This window comes from Choloepus didactylus, chromosome 4 (genome assembly GCF_015220235.1).
Source record: "Choloepus didactylus isolate mChoDid1 chromosome 4, mChoDid1.pri, whole genome shotgun sequence".
In the NCBI taxonomy this organism is placed as follows: domain Eukaryota; kingdom Metazoa; phylum Chordata; class Mammalia; order Pilosa; family Megalonychidae; genus Choloepus; species Choloepus didactylus.
In genome coordinates this window covers 148,438,620-148,462,935 of record NC_051310.1, presented here as the reverse complement: position 1 = coordinate 148,462,935, position 24,316 = coordinate 148,438,620, and the positions used below count along the sequence as shown (strand labels likewise).

The window sequence follows — 24,316 nt, the reverse complement described above, 5'->3', positions numbered from 1 at the left end:
GGTTTCTAATTAAGAGCAACCATACTGGCGCTGGATGGCTCTCTTTGGACTTCTATTTGTGAAACTAAACTTCTAATTTGTTTAAGCCACTATAGTCTGGTCTACGTTACTAGCAGCTGAATGCAATTTGAACTTGAGGCTTGAAATTGGTAATGCTGTTCAATTTCTTTCATACTGATTTTTCAGGAGCGCTTTTTCAGGGTCAGATATCAAGTTTTATCAGAACTGCCAGCTGCTCATGCTTGAGATCTTGGTTTAAATGAGCTTTGTAGATTTGCACTATGCATTGAGTGGGAAGGGGCAAGTGGTCATATCCTATCCTACCAGGGAAAAATTTAGCTACAGGGAGTATAAGCAGTTAGGAGACTGAGAACAAAATCTGAAGCAACAAACATTTCCTGGGAGGAAGAGGATTATGATCACTTTGTTTTCAAATGGAGTACAGTTTTAGTTGGAAACATTTTGCTTTGGCCACCTGTCAACTTCTAAGAGGCAAATCCTAACTCTTGATCTCTAGTGAAATTCTTTCTGCAGGTTCAAAGTGGTGGGTGTGGAGAACCACACAAACATTCTTCCCTATGCACACAAACTCTTCTCACCTCTCTCAAGTCAGACTGAGATGGTATTTGTAGGTGAATAGAAGATGCTGACCCCCACCTCTCCTATTTGGTCATACTCTCTCTGGCCTCCAAATGATGCAACCAGGCTCATCTCCCTGTCCCCAGTTTCCCATAGAATCCAATGTCTGCTAATGTTAAAGCACTTGAGACCTTTGGAGGTACTTAACTGATCTGTAGTTCTCCTTTATCATTTGCACTGCAGCTGTTAAAAGGCAGTTGGAAAAAGCAAGGCTGTAGGTGGGGAAGAAGGCCAGGTTTAGAGATAATGATTTGAGAATCTGCCATGTGGAGATATGGTTGGAGCAGCACAAGTGGATGAAATTACTGAGCATATTAGCAGAGAAAACAAGCACAAGAATAGAATCTTGGGTAATAGCAAAAATAAGGAGATACAGATTTCCATTTTCAAAAAGACAAGTAATCAGGTTTTGAAAGAAAATAAAGCCATGCTTCTGTGTTCACAGTCAGGTTGTCTGAGTTAGAAGTAAGAGCTTATCTCGGTTTTGTTCCAAAGCCTTCTGCACAGGACCCAGCCTGAGGCAGTCATCACAAAGGGTTTACTCTGATTCCCTTCAGTTTGAGAGATCGGTTGAATCACACCAAAGATCACGCTATTTAAAATTGCTTATTTCTATGTTCAGAGTGTTTCTGATTCTCAGAAAGGAAGCTAAGAAGCCACTGTCTCTTATAGAGAGAGAATTGATTAACCTGTCAACTTATTTCCTGCACAAGAGTGGATTTGCCCTGCCTGATCACACCACACCTGGAGTTCTTGGTATTTTGGATCAGGCTTCAGATGGAACACGGACCAATGGAAGCTTCTCTTCAGAACAGTGAAACTTGAAATACTGCCGTGACAGGGCTGGAGGAGGTACAAAGGTTTCACATGATGAGCAAACACAGGGAAGTAAAGGAACGGCGGCTCTCTTCAATATTTAAAGAGCTGCCACAAGAGAGATTAGTTTTGTGTGGCTCAAGAGAACAAAATTAGAGCAAAATTGGGTAGGAGTTATAGATTTGAGCTCAAAATGACTTGAACTGTCTGAACCTGGAATGGGAGCGCACACATGGTAATGTGATACCTGTTCTTTCCCCCCTTCTCTCCCTCCTACAACCTTGGGGGACAATCAGAGGTAGGAGAAAGGAAGGTGGTATTTATTCATCTAAACGGAGGTCAGATGAGGTGATGTCTAAGATCCCTGCCAACTCACAAGTCCCTAATTCCAAGCCAGGTAATTCTTTTGGATGAAGAGAGAACCTGAAGAAAGTAAAGGCATACACGTAGGAAGGATGTATTTTTAAGCAGGGGTCATGTGGCCATGATGCACCCTGATGTTCAAGCAAGATGGGTTGAAAAGTGGGGATGAATGAATTAATGATGATCTCAAAGACTCTCTGACATTGCCATTTTTAGCAGCTGTCAAATACTGTGTAAGTAGAAGACGGTCTATCTTGATTCTTGATCATGAATAGTGACAAATACAATTAAAGAGCTATTCCAGGAGCAACCTTACTTGACTTTTATTTTTGTTTTCACCTCTAACTCTGACAAATTCCTTCTCTAAACTGCTAATATAATTATGTTATCAGAAATGAGTAAACTGATGACCCTCAAAATCAGAGTTTCTTTTGATAGAGTATAATGCATAACTTCCCATGGATAAGTAAGGAATTATATCATTTATATAGATGGATATTTAAAATTTTAAATATATACTACACATGTACTATATAATTATAATTTATAATTATATGTATCTATGTTTAATATTAAATATATATGGTGTGTATGTACTATTCTGAATAGTAAAATCTACCTACTAAAAGAAATGCTAAAATGGACATATTTCATGATCCTGGCAGAATGGGAGGTCACTCAAAAAGTTAGCAATGTTCCCCCAAATATTCTTAGGTCCCTCAATATATACACTGTGGTATCTTAAAATTGAACTTTCTAAAATTTATATTTTAGGCTTTTAATCTTTAAGATGGTAAAGGTCTCTAATTTTATATTCTAAGATTCAATGATAAAGTCACTGTGCACCCTATCAATACCCTTTATAATCTAACAGATTTATCATCCCAAAGTCTTATTTCTCAAATAATAATTATTATTCAATTATTTGTTGTGACCCAATTAAATTTCATGCACCTAATGAATGTACTGGGTTTGGGGAAAAAGTGAAATACATAAACTATTTCTGGCATTCCATGAACAAACTTGTCTAATTATGACATTATAGCCTTTCAGCCTTTGACGTTCCGTAGAAGAGAGGTATGATGGTGAGCAGAGGGCCATGACCTGAGGAAAGTGACTGATAGGAGAAGAGGGGAGGCTCACTGAGCCAGCGTGAAAGGCTGAAGGTGAGGGACAGGGAGAGCTTGGGCATGCTGGGCAACCCTCCTGAAGGAAGACGTCTTGAGGGAAGGGAGCAGCATGTTTGGGTAAGTTCACTGTGCTGGGTTCTCTTTTCCCACTTCTTCTCTCTAAATGATGCCCAAATGTTAGAACAGAGACATATACCATGAAGTGTCTCCAAAAGCCTCCTAGCTTTGAATCTCATGCCATTGGACTATATCACGTTGTCTTGGTAGTACCCTGCCTCACCCCCCTCATGCTCACCCCCTCATGCTTTTAGCTCCAGGCTCACCAGCATTCTCCATAATTTGGCATCAGTCTTTATTCTCAGTGATTTCAATATATGTATAGATGATCCTCCTAACCCCAAGGCTCTCAGCTCATTGTTATCGCCTCTGAGGATCTTGTCCTCCACCTGCCTCAGAACTCAATTCATTGGTCATTTCCAGTAACTGCAACCTCCTCTCACACCACATTCTTAACTTCATTCATACCATGTTCTGCCCACCACCTCCTATCTTGTACCTGACTCCAACAATCCTTCAACCCCACTGGGACCAACAATCTTTTGTTCCTTTGTGCATTTTCACTGCCCTTAGTCCCCTTATGTCTTCACTATCCCCATCTTCTAGCTTAAATTCTACGACCAGTCTTTAAAATTACCCTCAACGTCCTAGCACTTTTTGCTTTGTTACATTCACTTTGCAAATCCCCAACCCTGGTTAAATTCAACCCTCTTCCTACTCTGAGCTTGTACCTGGCAGCTGAACTCAGCTGCAGAAAAAGAAAACCTGTTGATGAGTATCGTTTTAAATTCATGACCACAGAACAAGTTTTCTGTTCTGTTGTCTTCAAGTCCTTTTCTCCCATTCTCTTAATCTGCTCTAAAAAAGGCTTTCTTCTCCACTCTTCCACTGAAACTGCTGTCAAGGTCACCAAGAACCTCCATGCTGCTTAATCTAATACTCCATTCTCAGTTCTCATCTGAAAGCACTTGAAATAGCTGATCATTTTCTTTTTGCCCTCCTGGGAACACACTGTGAAGTTGGCAACCAACAATCTATTGGTTTTCCTCCTACCTCACTGGTTGCTCCCTCCCAGTCTCATTTGCTGGTTCTTCCTCTTCTCCCTGGCGTCTTAATGTTGGAGAGCCCTAGAGCTCAATACTCTCTTCCTCAGTCCTCTGTTTATCTTGTCCAGTTGCACGGCTTAAAGTCTACATAGCAATATGTTGACTCCTAAGTGTCTACAACAGATGTCTCCCCTGAACTCTGGACTCATACGTCTAAGTGCTCACTCAGAATTTTCCTTTTTATATATAATAGGTAGCTCAAATTCAACATGTCCAAAAGTGATCGCCTGATCTTCTCCTCAGAAAAATCTGCCCTACCCACAGTCTCACTCAAATCACTGCTGGAAATGCCATCTTTCCATATGCTTAGGCTACAATGTCTGGAACTATATTCTTCTCTTTTTTCTCATTCCCAATCTAGAAATCCCAAGAGCTCTTCCTTTAAAATAGACCCAGAATCTGACAACTTCTCTCAGCCTCCAGTTCTATCATGCTGGCCTCAGCCACCATCAAGGCTTGCCTGGATCACTGTGAGCTTTGCAACTGGCCTCCCACTGACTTATTTCCCCATACCCTTCACCACAGTCTTCAAAAAATGAAGCAGATCACATTAGTGGTTTGCTCAAAATCTCCAATGGCTTCTCATCTCACACAGAGTAAAAGCCAGAGTGGTGTCCAAGGCCCTGCACAATTGGCCAATGTTGCCTCTCTGACCTCATCACCAATTGCTCTTATTACCCTCTTTCTCCTCTAGCCACACTAGATGGTTCCACACTCTCTCCTTACGGCCTACACCAGATGGTCCCTCTCTCTGGAATGCTCTTTTCTGAGACATGCATGTTTCCCTTCTCATCTCCTTTAGATCTTTGTTCAAATGTCACTTCCTCAGTAACGCCCTATTTAAAACTACAGCTCCACCCCACCCTGGTACTCCTAATTCCCCTTACCCTGCTCTACATCGTTTATTGCCTGTATCCTCACCCCCGCTAGGATGAAAGCTCCCTAGGGCAGAGATCTTTGTTCTGCTCTCTCCTGGTTGCCCACATGCCTAGACCCATGCCAGTCAATATCTGCTGAATGAATGAATGAACAAATAGCAGAGGGGTAGATGTGCATCACTGCTGCCCTTTTTCAACCTGTAGGAGCCCGTGATGATGGAGGGGGCTGGCCCTGCCACTGACCCTACAGAGTCGCTGTATTACCCCAGGGATGGAGCAGAGAGTGGGGTGGCTGGTGGCAGCAGCTGCGAGCTCCCCTTATCTCACCTATAACACTAACCAACACCATCTTTCCATCCTATTCTGTTGCCCAAATCAGCCCCAGAAGGGGGACAGGCAGGCTTCCACAGGTCTCCTCCCTACCTGTTGTTGTCCACGTAGCGAATCAGCATCGGGTAGAAGGCATAGAGATCTCTGCAGAGGACTGCAAACTCGTCCAGGATGAGCAGCTCTGCCTCCTGAGTGTCACTTTTGCTATCAGCTTTCAGCTGCTCTTCCTCCTGCACAATCTTGACAGCCTTTTTCTTCAGCTTCTCCAGAGTTGGGATGAAGTGGCTCTTCAGCAGGTCAGGCCTGGCTTTGCTGATAATTGGCTGGGCAAACACTGCGTTTGGAAACAGAGGGCCTCGCCATTATATCTCACATATTTTGGTAATTGATGAAAATGAAAGAGGTGATCCTGAAAACTGAGGCTGTGAACCCCATCAAGGCAGGACAGTACTAGCCCCTTGTTCCCTTCCTTAATCTTCACTTTGGCACTTTCTTCCATAAAGACACAGCTGGGAGGCCTCTACAAGAAGGTCCCCATTCTTGCTCTGCTCCTCTGGGCCTTAGGGAGCCCCTGCTCCCCTTGAATTCCTCATAGCTCTTCATAACAGATTACCTTGCTTCATTTTATAGTATTTTATGTTGGTCTTGACTCCTTAATTAGATGGTAAACTCTTTGAAGGAAGCCTTTTTTCATAATAACCAGCACTGTGCTGTGACAAGAATAGGCACTGCACTTATGCTTTCTGGTTATTTTATTCTGCTGTTAAAAACACAATAACCCAACCACAGCTCTCAGCTCCCACTTGAGACTGTCAACCTGAAGACTGGAAGCTCCTCTGGGCCCTGAGTCAGATAAACTGGTGTCAACTCTAAATGAAAAGAGCTGCTGGGGTGGTCACTAGAAGTCAAAGAGCAGAAACAAGGAATCAGTGGGGCTATGCTTTCAGCCTTCTTAAAGATAATAAAATGCCTTACCCTACTTCTTAAATGGAGCATCCATCCCATTGTTCTAATTCACAATGAAGATCAGAAACAGAGAATGAATGAATGAATGAATGAATATATAAATAAATAAAATGAATAAGAGTCATGAACATTGACATTGTGCATGCAAACGTATATTTCAAAGGTTCTTTAGTTCAGGATATTTCAACTAGAAACAGTTTACATTCCAGAATTCTTTCTTTTTAATATCATTTTGCTTTTTAACTTTCATAAAAAAGACAGTTTTAGAAAGAGAAGGTTCAGGGAACTCTCTGATGAGATGCATTAAGCAAGAAGTCACGATTTTTAAGTGCTGAGGCTGGCTCCCATTGATGGCTCACGGTTAATCACACCCTGCCCAACACCCAGGGGCAGGTCTGCTTTGGATCTGTAATCAGAATGACTATTCCTGATGTGGGTGATTTGAGGTTACTATTTAAAATAGAATTTATTTAGTCACCTGGAATTTAGTGGCCTGACTGAATGAGATTTGAATTCACTTGGGGAATAAAAGCACTCCATTTTATTCTCATCAGTGCCCTTTGTGCTATGGCACTTTTGCTCTTTGCATCTCTAGATCCTTTGATCTCTTTCCCTTAATCCCAATTTATAAACTAGAGCTCATTTGCAAATTGCCTTAAGGTTAATGGGTAAGAAAAGAATACCAACCTTACCTTCTTATGTGTCCACAATGGCCTGTATGATCTAGCAGCCTTCAGCACCAAAATATTTATAATTTTGACCTCAGTTCATTTCAGAGACAGGAAGGGGGCAGGGATTTTTCTTTCTCTGTCTTGCAGAGGGACATCCAAAGGTGAATTCCCAGAGTTGGGCCAATAGCCCCCTTTGGCTCTAGCCACTGTTTGATGGCCCAGCAGATTATATAGGTGAAGCTGTTACTAATGAATGGACTCTTCTAACTAAACATAGGTCCATTAAAGGCAGTGACTTTGCCTTGGCTCCTATCTTCTCACCATCAAGTTTAACATAGAGGATGCTAAATATTCATGGTTTCCTGACTACAGAAGTGTGGTCATTTATTTTCCAAGGATCTCCTTTTCCAAGGTTGCTTCCGGAACAGAAAACCATCTAATGACATTCATTAGGATTCTACTGCATACCAGGATTTTCAGAGAGACAGAAGAAAGAAAAAAAAACCAAAGTCCCACCATTGTGAGCCTACATTAGAAACTGTTTTAGAAAGCATAAAGTGAAATACAAATGCACAGTGGCATTGAGGAATTTATAGCCTAGATGGCAGGGAGCTTCACACACATAAAAAACACAAAGGTCAGTTATCAATGAAATTAAGGATAATTATTATTACAAGAGCAAATGGGGTTCTTAAGTACTGAAAGCAAATAAGGGAATGATCATGAGAGTTGGGTGGGGTTTACAGAGGAATAATTCCTGGAGATTTGATGGACCTGGATTAGTGGGGCATGGGGAATGAGCATTTCCCTAAGGAAGTTCTATAAGGGGTAAGTAGACTCTTTATGATTAAGTAACTGAGAAATAATTTTTAAAAATGTTTAAAGATAGAGCTTGCTCAAAACCCTTATGGAATCAACCAGAGATGAAAAGAGAGTACAGCCATCTTGGTCCCTGGGTGAGAAGAGGCATTTGTGTTACCTGCAATGCGCTTCATCCAGGAGGCCTCGTCGATACCCAGATTGTTGTTGATGATTTTCAGAATGTTGCCCAGGATGACGCTGAGGTGTTCAGAGGTGACCCTGGTGCAGCAAGGCTCTGCACTGGGGGGCAGGTTCTCAGGCCCCCGCTCCCACCAGTAGGACAGATAGTTGCAGAGCATGGGCAAGATCACCTCGATGACGTGGGGCATCTCCGTGTACCGGGCCCCTGACTCGGCCAGGTCATTGATTTCTTTCATCAGGCCTTCCAGTTGGGGCATATCAGGACACATCTCTTCCACTGTGTCCGGCATTCCCAGAACTGGCCAAGAGGGAACAGGAAGAACAACAGGACAGTAATGCAGAATCACAATTGGTACAACCTCCTTGCCCTCTGTCCCACTCTGCCTTTTGTCCTTAGATATAAGCTTCCACCCCATAGTTGTGAGCCCTAGATGAGGCGTGGCTTTTGTCCTCTAGATGTCTGTATAGACTGCAGCTTCCAGGGGGCGCTTATCATCCTGGATGTCATATTCAGGTTAAAACAATTAAAGGAGTATAACAGAGGTATGACTGAGAGATATTTCATAAGACTTCTCTTTGATAAAGCCAATGCTGCTTCTCCCTCCTCTCCTGCCGGCCTGGACCTTAGTGCTTCCATTGCAGGAAAGGAAGTATAGGAGGAGAAAAACAATTCATCAGTTCTTACTTGTCAAGTAATGGGTCAATTACCTAAATCACTGGATCAGATCTGCAGTGCTTGGAAAAGGAACAAGAAAACTGTCTCATCAAATACTTCTTCAGCTGGACCAGAAATGACAATACTTCCCATCTGGTTGAAATTTTGAAAAAAATTTACACGTGTTGATTTCTGGATTTACAACAGAAGTCACTGACAACCTGAGGTGACCTGTGCCAAACCTTCCTGTCAATCACTTAAATCTTTCTGTTTCTGAAGGTTTATTTACAAGGAACAGTAATTTAGCTCTATCTTTTCCTCAGACTAAATAATTCAGGTCACTTCACTGAACAAGGACAGACAGGATGAAGTAGCAACAGATGGAGTTCAAGGAGGGTTGTCAGATACAAGCATAAGGGATAGAAGAAGCCAAGGGGATTATCTGCCCTGCTTCCCCTTAGGTGAAGGACACTCTTTCTTGCAAGTCAAGGGGAAGAAACCAGAAGCATCCTGAGGTTCCTGACTGGTAAGATTCCTGTATTCCATCCTGATAATAATAAGGGCTCTCATTGGAGGAACCTGGGATGTTTCTAAGTGGAAAACCCCAAAGCTTTGCACGTGCATCCATTTATCGAATTGCTCCCTGCAAGATCTGCTTGGGGCCCTTGAGTTTTTCATGGAGGCAGATCATATGCAGACTTCACCCTTGAACCAAAGTTCTAAACCTGTGGCAAATGCATCAGGCATCACAGGAGTGGGCATCTGAAAAACCACAGGAAAAATGGGAGCATTTTCCTGGAACATCAATTTCACTGAAAAGTTTGGGGAAATTATTCTTTTTATATTAGGAGTGAAATGCAAAGTCCTCATGAATTTTAAGGACAAAGCAGAAGACTTCAAATAAACTTTTATGTTTATTGAGTTGTTAGACCTATAGGTCAGTTGCCATTGGGGTTGCTGCTGGCTTGAGGTGTCTCTCTTCTTTCGATTTTAGGTCCATAGGAATTGAAGGGTTAAGAAATAAGAGACACCACATCAAATTCCATGACCTTGGGGGGGATATTCTCCCATGGGTGTACTGCCTGGAACAGAGAGGCAGAACAATGCCACCCAGGCTATCTTTGAGAGAATGAATCTGCAGCTGGGACAGGCAGTTCTACTGGGTATGTGCAGTTGCAAAGTGAGGAACCCAGAGGAGCCTGAATGCTATGGAGCAGGTCCACTGAGGCCCTAACGTCTTTTGCATAATAATGACCTTTTGTTATCTCTACAGCCTTTGGGACTGGGGGCAGGGTCTAAAGATCTCTCTCTGCTGGAAGTCAGGAATGGACCAGTATCTTTTAAAAACCAGACAATTTAAAAGGACTAGTCACAAGAAAGTCAAAGAGCACTGAATCTCTAAGATTCATAGTGGAAGGGAATTACATGGGCCAGATGGTCCTGTGTCTTGCAGCTGAGTAACAAAAGTCATGGGTGAAATAAAAAAGGGAGTCTGGGGAGATCCTCATACACACAAAAAATTTAAACATACACTCAGAATAAATAGGTAAAGACAGAGAAGCCAAATTTTCTGCCTTGGGGTTCTGCACACAGAACAATGCCAACTGCCACAGACACAATTTAAGTCTACAATTATTTGCTATAAGACTATTACTGAGAAGGGTCAGGTGTGTGTGTGCGCGCGTGCACGTTTAAATGTCACATAGACAATACATCACATGGGCATTTTATTCCCCCCCTTAAGAAAAACACAGAATTGCTTGAAGTTGCTGCATTCGAGTCATTATAATGACCTTTAAAAGTTATTTATGTACGTAATTGGTCGTTGAGTGGAACAAATGTTTGTGATTCAGAAGATGTTTTGTACTTCAAATGCCACATAATAAACCCACAGAATGAACTCTGCTGGGTTATCTACCTGAAAAACAGCCTCAGGTTGGTCCTATGAGAACCAGACAGAAGACCATAAGGGAGGAATCATTAGAACACATTGTCCTTCGACATTCTAGATCAGTGGTTTTCAAAAGTGTGGTCCTTGGACCAGCAGTATCAGTGTCACCTGGCAACGTGTTAGAAATACAAATTCTTGGGCCCTTTTCCAAATCTACTGAATTAGAAACTCTAGGGGTAGCACCCAGTGATCTTTATTTTAATAAGGCCTTCAAATGATTCTGATGCACACGAGTCTAAGAAACAATGAGTTAGATTCTAAACTCCTATTTTCTTCACTGGGCAACTCTTCACTTAAGAAGACAGCATCACATGACATCACTTCTCTGCATTATAGATAGGTGGCTTATATTGGAATAGGATCTCCTTTCTCTCCAGTTGATTATGCTATATGGGGTATGGAAAGTAAACTGACCAGGACGTTTTTGTAAATCCAATGTTCCGATTAATAGACCACTGCCACTCATAACCAAAGATTTATTTATTTTTGAATAACTGGCACCACAAATAACAGTATTAAACCTGTTCTAGGCATATCTTAATTTTTTGGGGGGATGAGTCAGAAATGCCTCAAGATCTTCAGGTCATTGGAGCTACTATGCAAGGAGCTCTGCTGACAAAGCACTGAGTGCCAATTAACAGAGGCATCCAGTTGACTGAAGCCTTGATAAATCAGTTCATATTGTATTTCTAAACCAGAGAATTGCATCATTTGTCACTCTGAACACCCCTCCCTCTCCTGCATCCTTCAGGCCACCCACTTTGTATAATGAATGAAACCTATGGTCTTTAGAGTCCATTAAGTCATCAGTCACCTCTGGCACCAGGAAAGCCTGGTCATCCAGAATAAATATTCATGCACACATTACTTCTGAAGAGCCATACATTCTTTGATGATTAATCAAATGGTGAAAAACATGGGCTCAGAGAATTTGAGCATTGTGTCCCACTGTGTGTCAATGATGAATGAAAGACATGTCATTCCTAATCCCAACCTTGTCTCTTTTCTTTCTTGTGGAGTATGCAATGATTGATACTTTCTATTTTTGAATGTGTCGTGTTAAACCAATGCAAAGGTATAACAAATAAGAAGAAACATTTTTCAAACAGTGCTTGAGAAGAACAATGGAAGAGAGTGGTCCCCTCTTCCCTGCTATCCTCCATCTTTGTCAAGTTCTCATTTTCCCCTGCTAGTTGTACTTCTAGGAACCAAAGAATAGAGCAGGTATATCCCTTTCCCAAGGCACAGGTCTACATACTGCTTACACAGAGACAGAGCTACACTATTTCTTGAGTCACAGTTGGAACAGAATAAATGTATAAATATCCAGAACCATAGTGACTAGGTCCCTGTGGAGATGGGGAGCCACTCATGGGCTGGCATTTGTCACAGACGTCACAGCCATATCTCAATATTATACCGAAGCCCGCTCTGTCACTCATCTCCCAGAGAAAGCAGAGAAAGATAAGGCTGGAAATATACTTTTGCCAGTTTCAATAAAAATGAGAAAGAGTGAGATGAAGTTGAGAAGGTTAGAAGTTTACCTTAGCAGATTTCATATGGGGCTTCGGAAAGTTGAAGCACCTTGGCCATGTTTCTGTCTTGGCTAGCTCTGAGAACACTAGCCTCCACTAATTCCAGCTCAGGAGTAGAATTCTACTATGTGACCTTGTCTAAATTGTCTTGGTGATCATTTCTGGGGACAATGGGCATGTTTTATCTGAAGTAATGAGAGTCAAGTGGGAATAAAGCTGCCATGGGTTGACACTGCATTCTTAGAGGGAAGAAACAGTAGTGACAAAGAGTATGGCAAGAACCCTGGGGATTGCTGGAAGAGTCTTCTCCGTGGTTTGTCTGGCTTGTCAACCACTAAGGTGGTAGGGAAAGAGTAGAAAATGTAGTTTCTCTTCTTTCCACTTCAGTTCACATGTTCTTAAAACATCCCGTACTCTCTTAGAAATCTTCTCCCTTAGAATCTTGTTCACTTTGGAAAATGGGGTTTGAGCTAAATGGAAGTGCTACTCACTCTGACCATCCAAAGGTAATATAGATCAATATTTTAAGAAAATATTAGTTGTGGAAAGGTTTGGTTCCGGGATGAAGTGGTTTACCATGGTTTGTTCTTTTTAGTTAATGTTGATCAGGTGCATGGTTTGCTAAATTTTCCTTCAGGTTACAATAAATCATTGTAGTTTCTTCTAGCTGGAGTCCAAGCTTGATTCAAGGTTCCCGCTTGAAACCTCCTCTATTCTATTCCATTGTCCTTAAGCAGAATCACACTTAATCCAGATATGAAGACGCTCTATCCTCCAGAAGTAGGCTTAAAATCTGTCTTGGATTCCAGGTCTACGCTATTCTAGAGCAGAAGCTGGTAAACACTTTCTGAAAAGGGCCAGATAGCAACTATTTTAGGCATTCCAGGGCACAGTGTCTCTGTTGCTACTATTCAGCCATCCCTGGTTTTATGGTGCTAAAGCAGCCATAGAGAATACGTAAGTGAGTAGGTATAGGTGTGTTCCAATAAAACTTTATTTGCAAAAATAAGGAGTGGGCCAGATTTAGCCCATGGGCCATAGTATGTCAACCCCTGTTCTAGAAGTTAATGCATCAATGCTCCTGTTAAGACATTATCTTCCTCATATAATTTCAATGCCTTGTGTTGCTTTTCTCTGTTTAATTTTCCACAGGGATGGAGATCATGTGGTTGGCATGATTGGATGTGAAGAGTATAATTAAGTGATACTATTGGTGCATGTGTGCTCCATCTGATGACACTCTGGAGAAGCAGGCTGCAGAAAAGTAGTCACATCCTGAGGTAGAGAAAGGAAACTGAGACCCAGAGCAGACAAGAAAACCTGAGGTCTTAGACAATTGCATTGTCTCCTCATTTTGCAGAACAAACTAAAGCCTTACAGAACTTGCCCATGTCCATTTCTCCAGTAAGATGGAGACATGCAACCCAGTCCCTAATTCTAACCTCCTGGCTCCATTCGGATCATATAAAACAACAGTGCTCCAAGTCTATTGCTCTCTGCCCGCCTGGGCTTCCTGGTTCCTCTGCTCTCAGTGCAAGGAATGGGTTGATGACCTCTGGACAGGATACTTACTAGACCTCTCCCTGGGGGTTTTGGTGTTGAAGACAGAGAGTGGATTATAGCAGTTAAGGGTGGGCTCCAGGAATGCCACTGGTATGGCTGCTGCCAGCGAGGCCAGACATTCTCCAAGGGCAGGTCGTTGCCTGGAAACAAAGAAGTCTGTTTAGAAGTGATACCACCCACATGCTGGCCCCATGCACCGGTGGGCCAGGCCCACCCTCTACCAGAGTGTCTCAGGTTCCTTCCCAACAGATTACTCCATGGGCCATTCCTGGGCACTGAGCTCAGTGAGGCTGCATGCACTTCTCCCTCCCCACCATCTTGCTCCAGACACTGAGTTGATGGTTTACACTGATCTTGCTACTTGGCACCCAGTTCTTCACAGGCTTGGGTGCCCTTCTCTCCCAGCATGTCTGAGAGCAAGTTCTGCGGGCATCAATTTAAGAGCAAGGATTAATACCCCTTGCTCTTAAAATGTTTTGAAATTTTGTGTAATTTCTTTGTGTCTATTCTTCGCTATGGATAGAAACCCTGTGTCCACTAATGGGAACAGTGGACGACAGGCCAAAAGCATCAATAAGACAAAATATAAGAGCTGCCTTGCAACAGGAGCAATAGGTCTTAAAGTACATTGCTTGATTTAAAGGAGGGACCCATAATTTTACTCCCCTCCCTCCCCTTCCACAAACATTTGAGTGTCGCCCAGGTATTAAGTTCTGGATTTTAAGCCTTTCTGTGAAACAAGCAAACAAGCAAACAAATGAATGCTTGGGATTCCCTAGTTCAGAATTCTCTCCAACTGAAAGGACCTAAATTTGCTTGCAGGGTAACTAAGTCTTTGAAAATGAAACTGATGGGAAGCATCCACTTTGCGGGTCAAAGCAGAGCTAGAACTGAAATACTGTTTTCCCCTCACAGGTCTGGGGTTAGCCTTTGGGTTGTACTGATTAATCGAGCAGGTCCTTTCTGTTAATGAGTCAATACAGTGACAATGCTGGCTGGAAAGGCCCTGTAGCGGCGCTGACATCTGTTGATTACTGATGAATAAGAGATCAAGAGCCATCTGTTCCCCACCATCAATATCTTCACTCAATCACTCACCTGCATACAATCACAGATTACACATCAGATGTGTAACCTGTCCTGTGAGTTACACATGAGATGCCAATTCCCAAATAAGGGAAACATTTTTTTTCAAATAAACCAATAGTGTGAGTTCTTTGTTAGACCAAGATACAAAGATAATGGGTGGAACACGCAGATAACAGGTCTACAGTTAAGAACTGGATTGGTTTTTCAGTGTTCAAGCTCATCTTGTGTCTTGCTTTGCCTTCTTCTGTGACTGATCCACCCAGACACAGGGCAGCTGCTGTGTGTACAAAGCCCACAAGCAGAATCCCTGGATCCTGAGAGTGTCAGGCTGCCCCTGGAGGGATTTACAGGACCATCACAGAGGCAACTGGCAGCTGGAGAGGGGGAACTCACAGCTCAGAGCCAGTGCTTACCCAACTACTGCAATTGTACAGAGCTAGAGAGGCAATCAGCTATCAGGACTTCCCTTAGTTCCTCAGCTGTACCGAAGACTTTTTGTTAACGGCCCTTTACTGTGACTGCTGACAATTCCAGCAGCAGCACCAAGAAACCAGAATATCAAAAGCTTAGTGTGTCTGGAAGTGGACAACAAACATTTACTCATTAGGGGGCCTAGGGAAGCCACTTGTTTACTCAGGAGTAAGCCTGGTTTTCTTATCCTTAGCCTTTGCCTTCCAGATAGTGAAAGACCTTCCTCACCGAGTGCAGAGCACATATAAAACCTGGTTCTACATAGAATCTTGAACCAATATGATCAAATAGCATGTCTTTATTGACTATTTGCAGGAGTTAGAATCAACCTGTACTTCATTACAGCATAAAAAAAGGAGAAACATTCAAGATGGATTAAAAATGTGATCTTAACTAGTCTTGAAAAAATGACTTGACAAGAGCATCAGGGGTAAAATCAGAGACTGCAGGGGCATAGCTGGAAGATACACAGAACCGTTCTGCTTGAGATACAGGATAAATCTGGTGATTACTTTCAAGACAGTCAGACCAGAGAGAGAAGGGAGAGGGTGGGTGAGTGAGTTGGCAGAAAGCTGCACATTCCTTGGAACCACCACCCAATCTGCAGTCAGGTTACCAAATTTATGAAAAAAAATTAATTTTCCTTTAAAGTAATGAAAAGATCATATGTTAGCTTCATTTCTCATCTTCATCTCAGGCTTGGCTTTTAGGGATGACAACCTATATGACTAAGAAATACTGGAGCAGATAACTTTAAACATAGCTCTGAGCAACAGTGGACTGACTGTTCTCGGTCAGACAATCACTTCTCGGGTAATGGTCCAACCCTGCCTTTCCACAAAGATTTGACTGTTGCAATCCCCCCATCTAGGACTGCTCCACAGACACAGCAGCAGCCTTCCAACAAAACAAATCCAACCATGCCTGTATTTTAATGCTGCTCTAGGCTCCATCTGGCGGCTGCATCAGAGGGAGGAGGGGATGGGGTGTGCAGAGCTTTGGGGACTCCATGGGAGTCATTGGAGTAGAACTGGGTCCAGTCCTGCTCCCCCCACTTTTCCTGCCCCAATGATCTTCCTTCTCTGCCAAGCTCAAGGTGGTGGATAGGTATGAGGAGAAAGGGATCATTTTAACTTTAGACCTGAATGGCCTATACCCTCAGGGACAACTGAGGAGAGTGAGAGCCTAAATATTCCGACTTGAGGACCCTATAAGGGGCCATATTTTTCAGTCCACAGTTTCAGCGTTTTTACCAACCACACTGGCCAATGAGTAGAAAAATAGTATTTCTTGTTGCTTTTAGAGAAGGAGGAAATAAGGAGACAAATGGTGAAGGAAAGAAATGCCAGAGGGAGGGCACTGATGAAAGAAAATCTGGCTGACAATGAGGATGACATGGGGGTAAGAGCTCAAATCTGATAGCAAATTCGAGCTGGCATAGGGAGATGAACCTAGGATACAGTTGATCCTGAGTTCCCTTGGTGGTAAATTGGTCCATTATTCTCTCTTCACCAAAACAAAGTCATCATCTACATGGAAGGGAATTTCTGGAAATTTAGACAGATACAAAGGAATCTGTGGGGAAAAGATGGTTGAGAAGTCTCAGTCCTCCCGTGCAATGACTTGAGGGACCTGACCATGCCCTCTCTGATATTAATTACTGACAAACTTGAGCCTCAACAAGCTCTTAACAGGGCATTTTCTGGTCTGAAGTGCATAATGATGCTAAGTAGCTGCTTGGCCGAAAGAGATAAACAGCAGCTCTCCTGGCCTAGCTGTAAAAAAGTTCTGTAAAAGTAAAGCCCAGAAGTCTGCCAATTAATGCTCCCAACTGTGAAATACCAGGGCGAAAGACCTTGGCCCCCGGGCAGGGCCTGCTGGAGCCACAGACAAGGCAAGCAGTCAGGGAGGACAGAGCCAGACAAAGGCCTGCTGCTATGACACTTCTCGGTCATTAGCAGCCCCCAACCCGCTCCTGTGGGTATGGATCAAGCTTCCAGGCAGGGAAGGGTCTGCAGAAACAGCTCTGTATCAATCAAGAGGTCTAGGTTGAAGAGTTTATTATTGGATATGGAAACACTCCTGTTTTCTTCAGTTCTTACTGCCTACTATAGTTATTTTTCACACAATAGATATTTGGTCAATAATGATAGATTGGAGAGGATTTGATTTTTATTTTCATTTTGATTACTTCCTAATTTGGAGCAGGCTTTCTTTATCGATCCCTCAATTTTATTCCCCAGGGTCTGGATCTTGCCTCTCAAATGTCTACTCTCAGGGACACAGGCAGAGCAAAGTCATCATCTTAATAGTAATTATGTTTTATACATACTGATGCTTTGCAGTTTTGGATTCTTTCATGAACTCTGCCAGGGGAAGCTAAGGAGCAGAAAATAATTTGTAGCAGAGACAAAAGCATGGTGTGGGTCAAGGTAGGGCAGGATTATAGACAGAACTCAGAGGTTCAGAGAATGTGTGCAATGTTTTATTAGAAACAAATGGCCAGTGGTGGCAGGGCAGACTGGAAGGAATGAATGTGTCTGATGTCTGGAGTGTGAAGGGAAAGACATTGCTTTCATTAGAAATAAAACTGAGATTCAAAACCTAATGTAATCAAGTTCCAAGCTTAGTTTTCTTGACCCCCACCACAATGCTCTATCAATTAAAGTATCTCCATGTTAAAGAATACGAATTCTGCATGGTTAAATGTACAAAACTTTTACCTTTCTCTGAAATTTTGTACCTGAAGACTCCACTAGTCAGTGGCATTCTCAGTGTCATCTCGATTAGGAAATATTCCTCCCCCCCAAAGTCTCTATTCTATTTCAGTGACCACACCCCTCTCAGAGTCAAACCTATCACTTTGGTGCTTGGAATTTTAATCCACAAATCACGCTTCAGGTGTAGCCGGGAACCGAATATTTAGTGATTTCCTTGTAACTCTACAGACATTCACTAGTCTTGGAAACCCGTGTAAAAGATGGTACAGAAATGGTAGCTTTATTGTACTTTCCTCTACCAGGAAAACGGGAAAAGTTGGAAGAAATTTGGATCCATGCTGAAATTAGAAAATGTGTGGTAACTTCAAACTACAAAGTATGGACCAACCAAGTACGGACACGAAAATGGAAAAATACCTCTTCAGGCCTAGAGCGGAGTGTAGATGTCTCTAGAAGTAAATACGGGGATTCTGAAACAGTGAGTATTAAGGGTATGAGTAGGCCTGGGAAACCTGGCCAACGACAAGTGTGTGGAGAACCAGGTTCCATGCTGCAGAGTAGGAGATGGGCCAGAGTGGCAAGGGGTAATGTGCCATCTCCCGCTCCTGTGACCTGGACTCCTAACCTGGAGAGGCAACCGGAGGTGAGGTGGAGGGAAGACAGAGAAGTAACTTGTTTTGTAGCTGTTGAGCCAAATCCTCTAAGTGGAGAGGTAGCATGCACTGATTCATGAAACAAAGGTCTATGACCACAGGATACACTGAGAGTCCCCCCAACCTCCCACCTGGACCAGCTGCTTACTTTTGTTGGGGGAGGACATGCAAGGATGAGGGTAGATGCATGCCTAGGGCTAAAATCACTGCTGATTTTGTGAGAAAGAGTTAGCCATGAACCAACTTCTCAGACCTGAAGCTGCCTGCTCTCTTCCTCATTCTCTCTTCTCTGCCCCCAACACTTGAGTGCACACACACACATACACCAACTCCATTCTTGAGAACTAGCCAAGTGCCTAACAACCAAGAAATAGAGAAACATACTTTAGAGGAAGAGTAATCTAGAAAAAATAATATAGCAAAATACTTCTCTTTAAACACTCAGAAAATCAAGAAAATAGAAACAGTCAATGACATGGAGGAAGTTTGAGAAAAACCATTAAAAACACAAAACAGCAAGTAACAACTGGCTGCATGTTATTAGAAAGAAATTGAGAGCGGTAGAAATTATTTAAAAAATGCCAACAGAAGACAGTCTGGCAGTTCCTTAGAAAACTAGATATTGAGTTACCCTCTGATCCAGCAATTTCACTTCTCAGTATATACCCGGAAGATCTGAAAGCAGTGACACAAACAGATATTTGCACACCAATGTTCATAGCAGCATTGTTCACAATTACCAAGAAATGGAAACAATCCAAATGTCCTTCAACAGATGACTGAATAAACAAAATGTGGTATACACACATGATGCAATACTTTGCAGCAGTAACAAGGAACGAGATCATGAAACATATGACAACATGGATGAACCCTGAAGACATAATGCTGAGTGAAATAAGCCAGGCACGAAGAGAGAGATATTATATGTTACCACTAATGTGAACTCTGTGAAAAATGTAAAATAAATGTTTTATATTGTAGAATGTAGGGGACCTAGTGATAGACAGCAACTAGTGAAGGGGGAACGATAATCTAATAAGAATAAGAACAGATACACTATGGAGGGTAATCTTAACGTTTGGGATGGGACTACTGGAAGCACGGGTTTTTGTTAATTTTCTTGGGGTATGGTAGAAACACATTGGAAATAATGTAGTTATTTTAAAAGGTTATTTGTTTTTCTTGTTCCTTTGTTTTGCTTGAAATGTTTATTGTTTTTTAATTTTTGATAAAAATAAAGGCTAGCTTTAAAATTAAAAAAAAAAACATGCCAACAAACAACTACTGTCCTTGAATAACAGATAAGGAACAAAAACAAAGTATATAATAAAATGAAATTTTTGTGAAATAAAGGAAGACCCAGTACTGAAGACTGAAGGGCCATATTATGTTCTGAGAAATGGAGGGGAGGGATATAGGATAAGCAAACCCGGGACATATCATAGTGAAGTTGTGCTTCAAGATTAAGGAGCCCTATGAACAGCCATCTTCTTTCTTTCCACTGCAAAGTCACATGTAAGTGTGGGTCTGGCGAACATACTTTGTCAGACTACAAAGAAAAAATGACTATACCCTTTATGGTGGGGGGTGGAGGGTGGGCAGGTATGACCCAGGGATTTTATACCACAGAAATTATGCAAAGTCATGATATTCTAAAATTTGTAAAGCTCAAACAGTATCTATGTGCTCTTGAAGAAAAAACCACTTGATGAACCCCGCTGACAAAGTGAAAAATCAAAATAAAAAATTTAGGAATGGGAAAATCATGGTTCAAAAGGATTGGTGACTTTCATGAGGTCATTTAAACATAAACTAAGGTAAACACTCAGGGAATATTGGCTACAGAACAGCATGTGTATAGAAAAAAATGGGAAGGTAGAAAGGAAAGGAGATCGATAGGAATGTAAGTGTACTGATTTGTTCGAGAACTAATGAATATTGTATATAATTGATACATTTAAAAATATGAATTGTATGATAAAGAAATTCAGTTTTCAGCTTCATTCAACAAAATAAAGTTGCAAAGCAACAGGCATATTATGATGTGACATGTGTGAAGATATGTGTGTAGAAAATACCTGGAATGAAGCTAACTAAACTCTTGATTTGGAATCGGAGTCAGATGGGGGAAGTCTGGGGAGAGGAAAGCAGTAGACTTAATTTTATATATGTCTGTATTATTTGAATTTTTTTTTTTTTTTTTAACAATCTTGGCTTGCTTTCACAACATAAAAGAAAATAAATAAAAGTCATTAATAATGCCAGCATCTCAATTCTAGGACGTGAAATCTCCAACTGCTTGGTTGCTCAATGAACCGACAGATTGGCAATAGGGGCAGCCTTCACTCATGTGCTTCCTTCAGATCTTGCCTTCTACAAATGTGGAACAAAAATAACAACACAGGCACCAATATTCACAGTGTTGTGGGCAGCAGACACACAGTAAACCAAGACTGAATAAATGAATAGAGTATAAAAAGTCATATGATGAACAGTCTTTTTCTGGGCTGACATTTCAGAGTTGACCTTTCTTTGACTTTTTTCCTAAAAAAAAAATGTATAAGCTTTACAGAAGAATTGTACAAAGAAACACACATATCTCTGTATATACATACAAATAAACTGACAGAGTAAGAAAAGATATTGAGAAAATATTCACAAATATTTGATGGAAGAAATGGCTTAAAGACACCTGTAAGTGAAATTCAATATTAAACAGAAAATCCTTGGTTCTCTGGTTGACTTGGTATAAAATATGGTTAAAACTTTTGACTGTCCAGTTTCTATTCCTAAATGACAAAACTATTTACCCGTATTTTATGTAAAACAATAAGGAATGTTAGGTAATTGTGAGGAATTAAAATCAAAATCAAAACAAATCTAGTTGTTATATACCATTCTTGAAGAAGCCAAAGTCTTTTTTCTTTTTTTACTTTATTGAGACATTACAATCAAAATGGAATGCAAGCCCCGACATTTCTGTAAGTTTTTATGTGAAACAGTGGCTTATTATTGGTTTATTTCATTAAAGGCATCATAAATAGAGACAGTAGATAAATATCAAGGGGATGTTTAGATGAAGTAATTTTAAAGCACATATCAAATTCCTTCCAGTTTCCTTGTTTGAAAGTGGAAAAAAAAAAAAAAAGGAAAATGCAAAAAAGATAAAAAAACCTTCTAAGAATAATTCAAAGTCCAGAGTTTGGTCAATACTGTATCTATGCTTCCAAACTTCGCCATGAATTTAAACAAAACACAACATTTGGTGTTAAATAGCAAAGGGGTCACCAAAGGCTTCCAGTGGTTCAGGCAGATAAAATGGCAAAGCTGGAACCCAAATACCTCTGCAAATAAGCTTGTTCAGATTCCAGATTACTGAAGAGCATTTCTGCTACCGAAGTGTGCACTTGTTTGAAACTGCAGCTAATCTGACAGACGAGAATGGTAAAGGTCCAAGGTTGTATCACACAGAAACTCATTGAACGCTAAAGCAACTGCCTCATGTCCCTTGGGCTTCTCAGCAAGCTTTAACCACAGGAACTCTGAAAGCTGTTTGGAATTCGTGATTATGAAGACAAAGTCACTTCTGCCACACTTTTTGGTTACTAGCACATGATTTAGCTTGGCTATTGTTCCTCCAGCCACATACACTCACCAGCTCTCTCTACAGAAGTCATAATTCTCAACGGCCTCATTATGCTTCTTAATATTGGTATAAACATTTCATAGCCTAGAGTTGAAATCACCATCCCATACCGGTGAGCATTTTGACTTTGTTGAACAGAAAAGATGTTATTAAATTTTTTTTTAAAAAAGTAACATTTCTCTAAGCCCAAATGCGTTAGCCTCTTCTGTCCACTAATTACCTTTCAACATAGATGTTCTTTCCTGTCCCAAGGGAGTAGAGGCTGTACAGTATATGGTAGCATGAAATTTGCACGTCACTCACTGAAACAAAGAAGAGCTGTCATCAGGGTGCATCGATCCCAGCCCCACCTCCTGAATGCTGAAAGAGCTGACAAACAGGAAAAAAAATCTATCCTGTGTCAAAGCATCAGCCAAGAGCAAAAGATCTCTGTATTTTTTTTTCTTAAAATACAGCCCCTTTCTACCCAGATGTTAGTAGCTGAACAGGGAGAGAAAACATTGATAGGAAAACATATTCCACTGAGCTATCTATATTCAAAACTGTAATAATAGCCCAGTTCAGAACCAGAACAGTGTAGAGCTTACGATGGATATCATATGGCTTCATAGGGAAAGGAATAATTTCACCAATGGGTCCTTCCATAATGGAATTTTTTTTTTTTCCAATAGAGGGAAACACTGTAGTCAGATTTTACTTAGGGCAATAGTTCCTCCTCTTGAAAGGAAGAATGCAGAAAACCTGAAGCCTGAGTGGGTCGTTTGCCCATTTTCTAGAAAGAGCTATAATATGTATAACAGCCCTGCCTTCTTCAGAGAGAGAGCAAAATTCATTACGTCTGCCTCTCCCAAGTTCTCTGCTAGATGTGTTTTCAAAAATCAGTTTAATCATATCAGGAATTTAACATGTTTCCTTAGGGAAGGGCATGTTCTGCTTAGGAACTCACAGAATTTAATCCACAGCCTACCTGCCCCTCACAATGTCTGGAATGTGTAGTAAGACTGTAACTACTTTAACATCAAAACTAACATAATATTTAATTTTTCAACAAAGGAAATACATTGTTTTCATGTTTCCATGACACAAAATAATGGTTTTGGGTAACCCCCCACCCCCACACCCCATAGAAATAACTGATTTCCAGTTGTTCAGGAATATGGAAGACACAGCCTGAGCGATCGACAATTGGTTAAAATTAAACCATGTGCCAAAATTTAAAATGTGAAACTGAAGTTTAGTGGCAGTTTACCTGTACTGGGGGGGAGGGGGGGGTGCTGTGCATGGTGCTAAATGCAAAGTAAAGTAAAACTGAATGGTCTTCTGAAGGCTCAGATAATGAAAACGTTAGCATCTTTCCTTTGCTCCTGGTATACAATGAATACATTAAGCCTTCTTAACAGGAAAACTGGTGTCTGGAAAACCCTGGAGCAAACCTGTATCTCTTGCTGTATTGCTCAGATAACCTTTCAAATTAAGTGGGAGAACAATTGCTAGGAGCTAGCCTCTTGGGTGGGAAATTCTGACCCAGTATAAAAGTGGGAAAAGATTAAATATTACATACTCAAATTTGGGGATTTCTTCCCCTCCAAGAGTCTATTATTTCATTTTTTAAGCCAAAGGTGGAAAAAGTAGGGGATAATTACCTCTTCACTCTACCCTCAAGGTCAGCGTAAGTGAATGAGCCACATACTTCCTGCGTGTGGCCATGGGCATATAAATTCACGACAAAGAACAGTATGACTCACATAGCAAATCCATTCCGAACTGATGCTGAGCAACATGCTCAAAGATGGACGTCAGTATGGGTAGCAGAGCCACTGTGGTATAGTTAATATTCTGAGAAACTCCCTTAATCTGTGTTCTGGAATGGGTAAACTTTCCAAGCTTCAAGTTTTCTGAAGTCTTCTCTAAGTCTTCTGCGGCATTTTCAAAGAATGCGCGTAACCCAGCCTTCACCAGCTCTGAGCCTGATTTCATGACGGTCCTGTAAGCAAAACAACACTCAAAACCAGAAGCATAATCCAAACCTTTGGCCAACCCCTGACAATGTGACAGGAGAAGAACATTTTTCT

The 24,316-nt window shown here is 41.4% G+C and overlaps 1 protein-coding gene across 28 annotated transcripts in view; it reads right to left on the bottom strand.

The window, feature by feature from the left end:
* RYR3 (ryanodine receptor 3) overlaps positions 1–24,316 on the bottom strand; it is a 514,330-nt gene that overhangs the window by 66,395 nt on the left and 423,619 nt on the right. For all 28 annotated transcript variants that reach the window (XR_005216490.1, XM_037834372.1, XM_037834393.1 and 25 more), the window contains 5 exons: positions 23,990–24,228; positions 22,465–22,546; positions 13,672–13,802; positions 7,936–8,256; positions 5,413–5,653 (listed from right to left, as the gene is read on the bottom strand). Coding sequence is in view for 27 of the 28 variants with exons in the window: in XM_037834372.1 (XP_037690300.1) it covers positions 5,413–5,653; positions 7,936–8,256; positions 13,672–13,802; positions 22,465–22,546; positions 23,990–24,228 (1,014 nt within the window). In the remaining variant the exon portion in view is untranslated. The remainder of the gene's footprint in view (positions 1–5,412; positions 5,654–7,935; positions 8,257–13,671; positions 13,803–22,464; positions 22,547–23,989; positions 24,229–24,316) is intronic.